Source organism: Xenopus tropicalis, chromosome 3, assembly GCF_000004195.4.
Source record: "Xenopus tropicalis strain Nigerian chromosome 3, UCB_Xtro_10.0, whole genome shotgun sequence".
In the NCBI taxonomy this organism is placed as follows: Eukaryota; Metazoa; Chordata; class Amphibia; order Anura; family Pipidae; genus Xenopus; species Xenopus tropicalis.
The window spans coordinates 101,922,499-101,935,144 of record NC_030679.2 but is presented as its reverse complement, the minus strand read 5'-3'; the positions used below and the strand labels follow the sequence as shown (position 1 = coordinate 101,935,144).

General features: G+C 37.6%; 1 protein-coding gene across 14 annotated transcripts in view; it reads right to left on the bottom strand.

Moving 5' to 3' along the window:
- Positions 1–12,646, bottom strand: part of myo5a (myosin VA) — a 99,270-nt gene that overhangs the window by 50,762 nt on the left and 35,862 nt on the right. For all 14 annotated transcript variants that reach the window (XM_031899180.1, XM_031899183.1, XM_031899181.1 and 11 more), the window contains exons 5-8: positions 11,804–11,960; positions 3,065–3,208; positions 1,736–1,817; positions 524–631 (exon numbers count right to left, since the gene is read on the bottom strand). In XM_031899180.1, coding sequence (XP_031755040.1) covers positions 524–631; positions 1,736–1,817; positions 3,065–3,208; positions 11,804–11,960 — 491 coding nt within the window. The remainder of the gene's footprint in view (positions 1–523; positions 632–1,735; positions 1,818–3,064; positions 3,209–11,803; positions 11,961–12,646) is intronic.

Here is a 12,646-nt window from a genome sequence, read left to right as displayed (position 1 = left end):
TTTATATTATCACATTCAAACCGATTATAAAGGTATTTAAAAATCCCAGCTGTCAATCATATACTGCCTGCCCCGCCTCTATGCCTTACTCACATTCTCCATAACTTCTCACCATCTAATTGTGTAGCCAGTGCATGGGCACGGACATCAGGTCCCCCATTCTGGCACATACACAAGATTATGGGGTGATACAAAGCTTGCCTTAAAAACAGTGCCCACAAAATGGCAGCTGCCTGCTGGCTGTGATTGTATATTCCAAAGACTGAAGGAAACAAGATTAATATCATTTATATAGTATGCAAAATGAATTTTGCTCAACAAACACAATAGAAAAGATATTTGAATTATTGACAGGTCCCCTTTAAGAAGTGTCCCGTCATTAAAAACGTCAAGTCAGAGGCTAGTAGATAAGCACTGTAACAGTGGGCATTAGTTGTATAAAGAACACAAGAAATGAATAATATCTGTTACATTATTCAAAATGTTACAGCATGTTTCATTGAGACTGTAAAGTATACATTACCTAGTAAGGTGCAAGCTTGCCTTGTGTTTTTCATTTCCCTCTGGTCATCAACTCCTTCAATCACTGGACTGCCTCCTTGCTTTGTGTAATGGAAATCATTGGCAGTGCCTATTGGATAGAAAGGAGAAAGTTTATGTCAGCAGGGACTTTAAAGGGTGCAAGATATATTAGGGATCTTCATTAAAATGGATATGCAGAAATACACATGAATGCTAAAGGCAACAAAGATGAATTTTCTGTATTCACAACTGTCTGGCATTCAGATTCAGTGTTTGCGCATTGGAGTCCTGAGTTTGAATTTGACCGGGGTTCTCTCTGCAAGGAGTTTATATGTTCTCCATGTCCGTTAGGTTGATGCCTTTGTTTCTTCCCACACTCCAAAAATATACAGGCAGCTCATATGGCTCCAGATAAAAAAATATGCGTATGTTGATTAATGTAATATGGGCTTAGAATGCAATGCTATAGGGACTGATGTGAGTACTAGATACTTTCTGTACACCTTTGCAGCACAATATAAAGGAGCATTAAAGCTCTAAGAACAGTGAAAATACATGAATAATGAATGATATTACAGGAGTGAACAGTGGATTTAAATGTTATAAACATTACAATGGCACATAATACATTTGTGATTGTGTCCAATTACAAAACAAAATTGGTAAATAGGTTCCTAATTCATCACAGCCTATCATCAGAGAGTAGGGGTCTAACTTAGATATGACAATGGCATTATTGTCCCTTGTGACCAAGTTAAAGTAAAATCATATGACAAACAAATGACTGCATATTTGACCTGACTGTGGCATGCTTTCTACTATTATGATCAATTTACACCCAGCTAAATGTAATATGAAGTTTATAATGATAACAACTTACATTTAATTACATTCAGACTAATTTAATCACACATAGAGGCTTATTTATCAATTTTCAATCTATGAAATTTGAAGAAAAACAATATTACTTTATGGACGTTGCTAGCTGCTATAAGCGGTGAGTGGGTGCTATGCATTGTGTAGGTCGGTGTGGTCATGGATAGTCAGCTCTGAATGGAACCAGTTAATTACTCAGTGTGACATAATGGTTGGTAAACTTTTGGCTGTAACAGCACAAAAATGCTATATAAATATATTTGTAAACACATTTGCCCATTAAAGACATTCTGAATTTACATGTCTGGGAAAAAGTTTTTATTGTTTCAATAAATACCCAGTCGAAGCATCTTGAACTCAGGCAGTGAAGCAGATGCGCAGAGCTGATAGAAAATGTGGTAATTCCTCTCTTCTTCGGCCTAGGAAATTATGAAGAAGAGAATTATACAACAATCAGTGGCTGCTTGTGGACGCCTTCCAAACAAATGGGCTTTCTTACTGCAACACCCTCTCTCCCAGAGAGAAGCCTGATTCAGTTGCTTACAGCAGTGCTAGGAGCAAGCAGGAAATGCAGGGAGTCAGCACTTGCTCTCAGTACATTAGAGAAACACCAGGGAAGCACTTATTGAATTTTAGCAGCAACTATTTTGCAGATCTTACAAAACTAGCCAACTTAAAAGAAAAAATCCAAAAGTTCAATTTTATAATTATATACACTGCAAATATTTGAATCTTTATTTTTGATAGCACAAAGTGTGAGAAATACTTTCATATTGTTCTCAGGTTTTTTTTTATATATTGTTCCTTAGCTTTTTGTCCTAATGTAAATTACTGTATTTTCTTATATCAAATGATTATGAATGATGGATATATAATTATGTAGCTGCATAATTTGGTTAAATTGGAAAAGAATAGATTTTTGATTATTTGTTTTTCTACATTGACCACAAAATTGCCAAACCAATATTACTGACCATGTATTTATGGTGGGCTTGACATCACATCATTAAGTCCCATCCGATAGCAACTGATGTGGACAAAATATTGTACTCACTTGTCTAATCAGCATATTTGTGATTCTATTGACCAACTTTAAAGCCAGCACTGCTCCAGAGCCACTCTATTTAACCATTTGGCTCAATCGTTAAGAAAGCAAATCAGTGCCATGGGGTTATTACACACGATTTGCTGAACTTGCCCACAGGTGGATCACATGGATCACATAAATGTTACTTTTTTGGTGACGGGTATCAGCTTTAATAGCCCAATTTGTTTTTGTCTAAAACATACTTTAAAGACAAGGCTGTAAACATAGTAGGCAATGCATTCAGATAACAAAACAAGTGGCTGTTTATAGGCACCCACTGCCAAAATCTGCCATGTGCCAATGCAATGGCTCTGGGTCCTGGCACAGGGAACGGCCGATGACAGAGTAGAGGCTTATTCCACAGGCTAAGGATCAGCCCTATCTGACATTAGCCTAAGTAAATACATAAAAGTGGTGAAGAAACTTGAAAATGTGCCCAAATACCCATTATCTCAACCCTGCCAGCTTACAAAATATTTCTACACACAATAAATATGCTGTATATTTACCAGCAAATAGGCAGATTATAAAAAACAGTAAAAAGACAGGAAGCACTGGATGAAAAGTATTGCTGCCTACCTGAAACACCACTCTAGATTTTTCCAGCAAATAGGTTCTCATGTGGGCACCTAGGATTCTGTAGCGTTTATCAAAGCCAATTTCAATGTATTTGCCAAAGCGACTGCTGTTATCATTCCTTGTGGTTTTTGCATTACCTATAGACTAGAAATACATAAAAAAAATGAGTTACACTTATTAAAGCAGAATTTGAAACATATCAGAAAAAGTATTACTTGTTGGAAATATAAAAGGCTTATTTGTGCAATCATCTACTTTTATGTAAGCACACTGTAATATCTGCTGTATTACTTATCCTATGGTTTTGCAGTACCTGCTCTTGCATTTTGGCACTAGGGTTAATATACCTCAATTTCTGTGTACAGGATCTGTTATGCAGAATGCATGGGACCTACGTATCTTTCTGTCATTTGGCTCACTTTACCTTAAGACTACAAAAAATATTTAAACATTAAATAACCCCAATAGGATTGTTTTGCCACCAATATGGATTCATGCTGCTTAGTTACCATGAAGTACAATGTACTGGTTTATTACTACAAATTAAAAGGAAATCTTTTTTAAAAATTAGTATTATTTGCTTATAGTAAAGTCTAGGGAGATGGTACCCAATACTATTTAGCATGGCACACCCTGTTCTCCGTAGGATTCAGCTGGTTCCAGCTGGGAAATTGGCACCCCTAACACTATAGGAGATGACTTTCCCATTTCCCATAATGTATAAGGGACACTTGTACAGGTATAGGTATTATGACTGATATTTTTGGTCCTGTATCTATTTTTTGGAGTTAAAGAAGGTTCTTAAAGTATGTATATCAATCACTTTAAATAGTCTATATTTATAAAAGCTTTGACATAATGTAACAAGACAAAGTAATAAGCAAGTGGATTAGCCAATACAGGCTCAAGTCATGCATCACCATGGAATCTAAATGTTTGCATTTCATATTGCATAACAGAGTAAGAAATAATAGTAAGTCTCTCCTTCATCAGTGAGGTTTGTAATAAAAGAATTTAAAGAAAGATATGTGGTTAAAAAAAAAAGGATTCTTTCTGGATAATTTTAAAAATGTAATCAATTTTAAAACATCCCTCAGTCCTCAACACAAATGAAGCATCAACACTGATCTCTTGGGGGCACATTTACTAACCCACGAACGGGCCGAATGCGTCCGATTGCGTTTTTTTCGTAATGATCGGTATTTTGCAATTTTTTCGGAAATTATCGCGACTTTTTCGTTACCAATACGATTTTTGCGAAAAAACGCGAGTTTTTCGTAGCCATTCCGAAAGTTGCGCAAAATCTGGCGATTTTTTCGTAGCGTTAAAACTTGCGCAAAAAGTCGCGATTTTTTCGTAGAGTTAAAACTTGCGCAAAACGTTGCGCCTTTTAAGTTTTAACGCAACGAAAAAGGCGCGACTTTTCGCGCAAGTTTTAACGCTACGAAAAAATCGCCAGATTTTGCACAACTTTCGGAATGGCTACGAAAAACTCGCGTTTTTTCGCGCAAGTCGTAATGGCTACGAAAAACTCACGTTTTTTCTCGCAAATCGTATTGGTAACGGAAAAGTCGCGATAATTTCCGAAAAGTCGTAAAGCCGCCGAAAAAAATCGCAAAAAATACGCAAAATGTTCGTTTTCCAATCGGAATTTTTCCAATTCGGATTCGAATTCGTGTCTTAGTAAATCAGCCCCTTGGTGTGGCATAAAAAAAAAAATATAATTGTTGGCCTGAAACTGGAAGAGGTATTGCATATAAATGTCAAGAAATAGGCACTTATTTATGTAGAACATCTGCCTGCCTGGTGCCTGAAGTACTTCTAGTCTATCCCTGGCCAGGACTGTACACAAAGCAATTCTCAACCATAACTTCTACCAATAGCATAAAGTCAGATATAGATTTTCCAGGCTGACTGAAAGACTCCTTGTCCATCACCTGACCACATGCCATCAAGTATCACATGACAGAGAGAACAAAGAAAACCCTAATCCCAACGAAAGAGAAAAAAAAAAGGTAAGCCTCCCTGGCTCCACTAAACAAAAGCACATCTTTAGGTTATACAACATTGTGTTAACTAATTTAAACAGAAAACCTAAAGTTAATTTCCACCAACTTTAACACAGGTTATTTACATTAAAGTAGTTATTTATTGAAACAGGCAGGCATTTAGCATTATCACCAACTTCTTAAGCTTACAAGGTGACAAGAATGTATTCTACCACTTCAACATTTAGGGGTATGCTTAATTACTGAAAAATGTTATTCATGCCACACATATCTCAGTTTCAGAGATTAAGTTTAAAAGTATCCCAGATATTTCACCTCTCATTAATTAACATGACCCCACGGGTAATCACCATAAAATTCTCTTTCTCCAACCAAGGAGAACACATCAAGTTCTGTAATGTTCCAAACCTAGATTTAACTTTGTATCATGCACATTAGACTGATATTTCATCCAAGCTGATCTTGTAAAGTGACCACCTAAGGGTGATGGCCCATAGGGCAATTTATCTCCTGCAGGAAATTACTCTCCCTGTTTTTTTTTTGTTTGAATGATTAGCAATTCAAATGTTTTACCCAATTCTCTGTCATGCAAAGGAGTGATGTGCAGGTTGACCAGCAACCTGCAGGATCTGCGGATTTACCCTGAGGTCAGGTGGTTTAAGGTTAAAAGTAGAGTACAGAGTGGTTGTGGGTTGGGTGCGGGTTCTACAAAGGCTACATTTTGCAGGTTATTGCTAAGTGAAGGCACAGATATGTAGTAGCAGCCTGTTCATTGTCGGCTTGTTACGATAGTGTTAAGACAATCCTTGGCCCCAAGCATAGTGGAGAAATATGTGCATAAGACTGCAGTGGGCACACGTTGCACTTATAAACATAACTTTCATAAACTTGCAGCTTTGTGGGTATTTATAAGAACAGCGCCCCAAAATACCTTAATGTGGATGTTTTTTTTCTAAGCAATCTGCCCAGTTTTAGACAATATTAAAGACCTCTTTTTCCCATGGCTGCACAAACATATACCTATTCAAAGGTGGTCTTCTGCCATGTGCTCAGTAGGCGTGATCATTTCTATAAATGATAGAATTTCAGTTATGTCTGCTGGGAGAAGCATTACATTTCATGCCTACATATAATTTAGACAGACAGCATGACTTTTTCCCATAGACATGTGATTTAAGATATGTTTTGTGTAAAAATGTTTGAACTGCCAACACAAAGAATATCTGTTAATAAGGACTGTGCATGTCAGACCTGTTCTGTTAAGATAGCATTTCTCAAGCCCAAAGGTTAAGCATTTCTATTTAGCATCAGGGAAAAGGGAAACTACTACCAAAATGTCAGCTGATTCTGATTTTGAGACTACTTTGCATCATACACAAAATTAAGATTTCAGTAATAGTGTTTCTGTTGAGAAACAGAAGTTTTCTATTACATGCAGCGATTTGTAGCTGGCTAGAGCAGGTTTTGTTGATCATGCCATGGGCAAAAATGCAATGTTAGCCTAATGTTTAAGAAATTGAACCTATACACAGCCAAGTTTAGTCAGTCTTCGTTTATTGTATTACGAACCACAATTCTTTGCATCTTATATTACAGCCCTCCAGAACCAGTCATGTTGTCCATATTTAGGTTGCACAGTGCAGATTTGCAGATCTAAAAGGAGAGAAGCTGATAGAGGGATGGGTGCTTGGTGTAACTAAAAGTGACTATGATGGACTCAGGGCATGGCTAAAATTCTCCCTACCCTGCCAGTGGCAAATATCGAAAGGTAAGCTGCCCCAATGTACAAAGTATTTGATTTGCTTGCAGTTTTTAAAAAAGGACAGCTACACTAGCAGAATATAAGGGTTGAACAGGAGGCTCTGTTATAAGAAGTAGGCTGCTGGCTGTGTAGAAATGACCAAAATGATTTTTATTCAAGGTTCGAGTTTTTCTTGGTTGTCCAACTCTTTAGAATTATGTTACAAAGTAAAGGCCAGCAGAATGCAATTTTGGCAAGTTGGATTGGATATACACAATACACTGAAGTTAAAACTTGAAAAACGATTCCATATTAGATTCTACTAGGCCATGTCTGTAAGTCCACTCTGCTATAGGGTTTTTACACATGGCGGGGCAAAAGCCTGTAGAAGATACACCAAAAGATGAATTATGGTAATGTCAGTGTTTTTGGCCACGTGTCATCTAAACAACAGGTGGTACCACTCAAAGTGGTATTGAGTGTTTCGCTCAGCCATATGTGTGTCATTGGAAAAGAAAGAAAGAAATTTTTTTTAATCCTTGGTAAAACAAAAACATAGGTTGTTTTAATATGGCAGTGATTTTTACATTTGCTATTTGTAGTTAGAGTTTTAGAGTATAGATTGATAACTAAAATCTGTAATTGGTCAATATAAGGCTTTGTAAAACATGGTTTATTGGGTCCCCTCAGTTAAGGAACTAAAGTCAGTTCAATTGTAAGCTGAAATCTGTCTGTCCCAGTATTTATTCCATGCTTGACTAACAAGAATTGCACCAGCAAATATCCAGTCAGATATCCAAAATGCCATTCTCCTTCCCTGACCAACACATGACATTTGAGCACAAGTGTGCTTAGTTTCACCCTATAAACTTGAAGTCATGAGACTCTGTCTAACTAATTTAGCTTTTTAATGTCACAAAGCAGAGTAATCTTTCCATAACTCGCAGAATAATCTTTTTCTTTGATCCAGCTGGGTGCTTTCATTCTCTAAAGGTAATAACCAAGCAATCTGAGGCTCAGATCAAATACAAAGAACCCCTAAATCAGGCATGGTGATATGGGCCCTTCCCTAGCTTTCAATTAAATGCATCCCACAACCAATATCACATCTTTCACATGAACTAAATTACTAAATTAAAATTATAAATAAAAAAAATGGTACCTATGTCTCAAAAGATGATTTGTTCTACAACTTCTTATTTTAAAACTTTTGACAAGGTTTGCGCACCAATTAAATACTATATCCTTGCCTGGGTAGAAATTTCAGTAGGGCTGAAGGTCACAAAGAAAATGATCATTGGTGTATGCTATAAACCACCCCGTATAGATGAGGGGGATGAGTCCCAGCTACTTTTGCAAATGGAGGAGGCTTCAAAATTGGGTCAAGTTGTTGGTATGGGGGACTTTAATTATCCGGACATTGACTGGAGTAATGGGGTGGCTAAGTCAGAAAAAGCTAGTAGGTTTGTAAATATGCTAAATGACAACTTTTTATTTCAGGTGGTTCAAGAACCTACTCGGAATGAGTCTATTTTGGACCTGGTAATATCTAATAATACTGAACTTATCTCTAACATTTGTGTGGGTGAGCATTTGGGGAACAGTGATCACAACATGGTCTCCTTTGAGATAATGCTGCAGAGACAGCTCTATAAGGGAGTAACTAAAACGCTTAATTTTAGACGTGCAGATTTTGCCAGTTTAAGGGCATCTCTGCAATGTGTCAACTGGGAAAGGCTTTTCATGGGGTTAGACACAGAAGGAAAATGGAACATCTTTAAAACATTGCTTTGCAGGTATACACAACAGTATATCCCCCTTGTAAGCAAGGAGAGGCATCGCAAAGCAAAACCTTTATGGCTGAATAAAAGAGTTAGGGTTGAGGTTGGTAATAAAAAACGTGCTTTTAAAGCATTCAAGTTAGCTGGGACAGCGGAAACTTTCATCAGGTACAAGGAAGCAAATAAAGCATGCAAAAAAGCTATCAAGCAAGCTAAAATAGAGATGGAAAGGGATATTGCAGCTAGGAGTAAAAAGAATCCAAAATAATTTTTTAATTATGTGAATAGTAAAAAAATGAAGCAAGAAGGGGTGGGAACCTTATTATCACGGGGGGGTACATTGGTTGATGAGAACGGGGAAAAAGCAGAAATTTTGAACTCTTATTTTTCATCTGTCTATACATCTGAGGAGCCAGCTAATGAAGGCTTCCCTTTTAATATACCCAGTGCTAGTAATTTAGCTACTGACGCATGGGTCACTCAGGAGGAAATTCAAAAGAGACTTGAACATGTAAAGGTAAACAAAGGTCCAGGACCGGATGGGATTCATCCCAGGGTATTAAATGAGCTGAGCGCTGTGATTGCCAAGCCTCTTCACATAATTTTTCAGGATTCGTTGAGGTTTGGCATGGTGCCGAGAGACTGGCGGATTGCTAATGTGGTGCCATTATTTAAAAAGGGATCTCGTTCTCAGCCTGAAAACTATAGGCCTGTTAGTCTGACATCAGTAGTAGGAAAGCTTCTGGAAGGGGTAATAAGGGATAGGATAGTTGAATACATTGCAGTTCACAATACTATTAGTTTGTGCCAGCATGGTTTTATGCGTAGCAGATCTTGCCAGACTAATTTAGTTGCCTTTTATGAGGAGGTGAGCAGGAACCTTGATGCTGGAATGGCAGTTGATGTCATCTACTTAGATTTTGCTAAAGCGTTTGATACAGTACCTCACAGAAGGTTAATGATCAAATTGAGATATATTGGCCTAGAACATAATATTTGTAATTGGATAGAGAACTGGCTGAAGGATAGAGTACAAAGTGTGGTGGTAAATGGAACATTTTCTAATTGGGCCAGTGTGGTTAGTGGAGTACCGCAGGGGTCAGTCGTTGGTCCTTTGCTTTTTAACTTGTTTATTAATGCCCTGGAGGGGGGCATAGAGAGTACTGTTTCTATTTTTGCTGATGACACTAAATTGTGCAAAACTATAAGTTCCATGCAGGATGCTGCCGCTTTGCAGAGCGATTTGACAAAATTGGAAAACTGGGCAGCAAACTGGAAAATGAGGTTCAATGTTGACAAGTGCAAAGTTATGCACTTTGGTAGAAATAATATAAACGCAAACTATCTACTGAATGGTAGTGTGTTGGGGGCATCCTTAATGGAGAAGGATCTAGGGGTTTTTGTAGATCACAAGTTGTCCAATTCCAGGCAGTGTCATTCTGTGGCTACTACAGCAAATAAAGTGCTGTCTTGTATAAAAAAGGGCATTGACTCAAGGGATGAGGACATATTTTTGCCTCTTTATAGGTCCCTGGTAAGGCCTCACCTTGAGTATGCAGTGCAGTTTTGGGCTCCAGTCCTTAAGAAGGATATTAATGAGCTGGAGAAAGTGCAGAGACGTGCAACTAAACTGGGGATGGAAGATTTAAGCTATGAGGTGAGACTGTCGAGGTTGGGGTTGTTTTCTCTGGAAAAGAGGCGCTTGCAAGGGGACATGATTACTCTGTACAAGTACATTAGAGGGGATTATAGGCAGTTGGGGGATGTTCTTTTTTCCCATAAAAACAATCAGCGCACCAGAGGTCACCCCTTTAGATTAGAGGAACGGAGCTTCCATTTGAAGCAGCGTAGGTGGTTTTTCATGGTGAGGGCAGTGAGGCTGTGGAATGCCCTTCCTAGTGATGTGGTAATGGCAGACTCTGTTAATGCCTTTAAGAGGGGCCTGGATGAGTTTTTGAACAAGCAGAATATCCAAGGCTATTGTGATACTAATATCTACAGTTAGTATTACTGGTTGTATATATATAGTTTATGTATGTGAGTGTATAGATTGGTTAGTATAGGTTGTGTGCTGGGTTTACTCGGATGGGTTGAACTTGATGGACAATGGTCTTTTTTCAACCCTATGTAACTATGTAACTATGTAACTATATGTAACTATACAGGGGGTGTGTGTAAGCCCCACAGAATTTATGTGGTCCTTGCTAGTCTTATTTCTACCCATGTCTGCGATCAATGAACAGCACAGAGGCTTCTGAATAACAGCAGAACACAAGACAATTACTGTATTTGTAATATAGAAAATAATATTATAAGCAAATATTTGTAGTGCTTTAAAACAATGTGTTTATAGGGGTTAGTGGTTGACACTATAAGGAGAGTGTAATAGCTAACAGCCAAAATATACAGTAAGGCTGTGTTTATTAATGTTGCCTATACCTTCTCTAAACAGAGAGCATAGGTAACCCTGCTTTATACCATTAACCCATAACCATTAACCCATAAGGATTAACTATATTTGTTTTATTCTTTTTTTTATGAAAAAAGAATTGACTACCATCTACCCAGCCCAACAGAATGTCTAAAATTCAAGCTAATGAGAACAATACAATGCTCTCACTGATGCCCCTGACACTTCATTTTTGTGTTCACATTATGACATTTTGTTCCTATCATTTTATCTGTACGTATTAACAACACAGAGCAATACTTGGAGACAATAATAGGATTTAAGGTGACTCAACAAGTTAATGTTTGGTTCCATGTCCTTCTGAGAGAAGTTCATCTACACTAGCAAATAATTCTTCATTCATTTGTTCTGATTTGCTTGAGGTTATCTCAACTAGCATAAAATAACATAAATGGCAGACAATTCCTATTAGGGTTTTTTTAATGTTTAAAGATTTTTTTTTCTTTTAAATCAGGGGGCACTACATTACAGAGAGATCCCTAATCCAGAATACCTTAGGTCCTAATGATTTAAAATGAATCCCATAACTGAATTTGCCTTACAATTCTGTGAAAGCTAAGATTGTATCTGGATGCTAGGGTCATCGTCATAAACCTAAGCCTTATCGATCTTCAGTCATAAGCTTCACTGCTCCCAAAGGTTAAATCCACACAACCAAGACAGAGGCTTGCATAGCAATAAATGGTTGCACTCTAACCACCAGCAGAGGAATCCCCAAATATTAAGACCTTGTCTTACCTCCATGATGGGATTGGAGGCCAACACTCTTTCTTCAACATTTGTTTCACTGGCAGAACCACTGACTGTTGCAAAGTATCTCATGGCATACTTGGCAGAGACCGTTTTCCCCGCTCCAGATTCTCCACTTACAATAATCGACTGATTGCGCTCATCCCTGCAATGACAGGAAGCAGAATTAATTGTAAAATAAATGTGTGCTGTAGGCCATTATACCATCTGTACTAGGAAAGTCTCTCTTAAACAAAAAACTTGGCACTGTTTTATAACTCCTGGTCATTTTTGCTGCATTGATTTTTCACTTAAGAACCAATCAAAAAAGAGAAACGTTACTGGAGTGGATTTATATTTCAGTTAGCTCTCAAGTTTTACAACTAAAATGTGAGGCACTAAAATAATCACTAACATTTAGGATGTTTTGTACAGGAGGGCAGATTTACTAACTGTGAGAAGGTTTGGAGAATCACCAAAAATGGAGAGCTGCATGGCTCAATTCCATCTTCAATTCTTCGAAAAAGATACACATACGTTCCTGACAGGATGGTTAAAGGAAAAAATCAACCCAAAATATAATTTTTTGCCTAATAAAAGAAAACGATTCTAAGCAACTTTGCAATATACATTTATTACAAATTTACAATGGGTTTTTTTTACTTATTTGCAGATATAATTGCTATTAGAAGTAGTGTCTGCCTGTCTATTTCTATTCTCTGCCCTGGGGGCTCTGGCGTTTGAAACAATGTAACACAAGGCAGCAGACTGACAGACTTGCTGGAGGAGCCTGGGATTTGCAACACTGTTTAAAAAGTAACAACCTGGAGTTTAGCAAATGCTGTTTTCAAA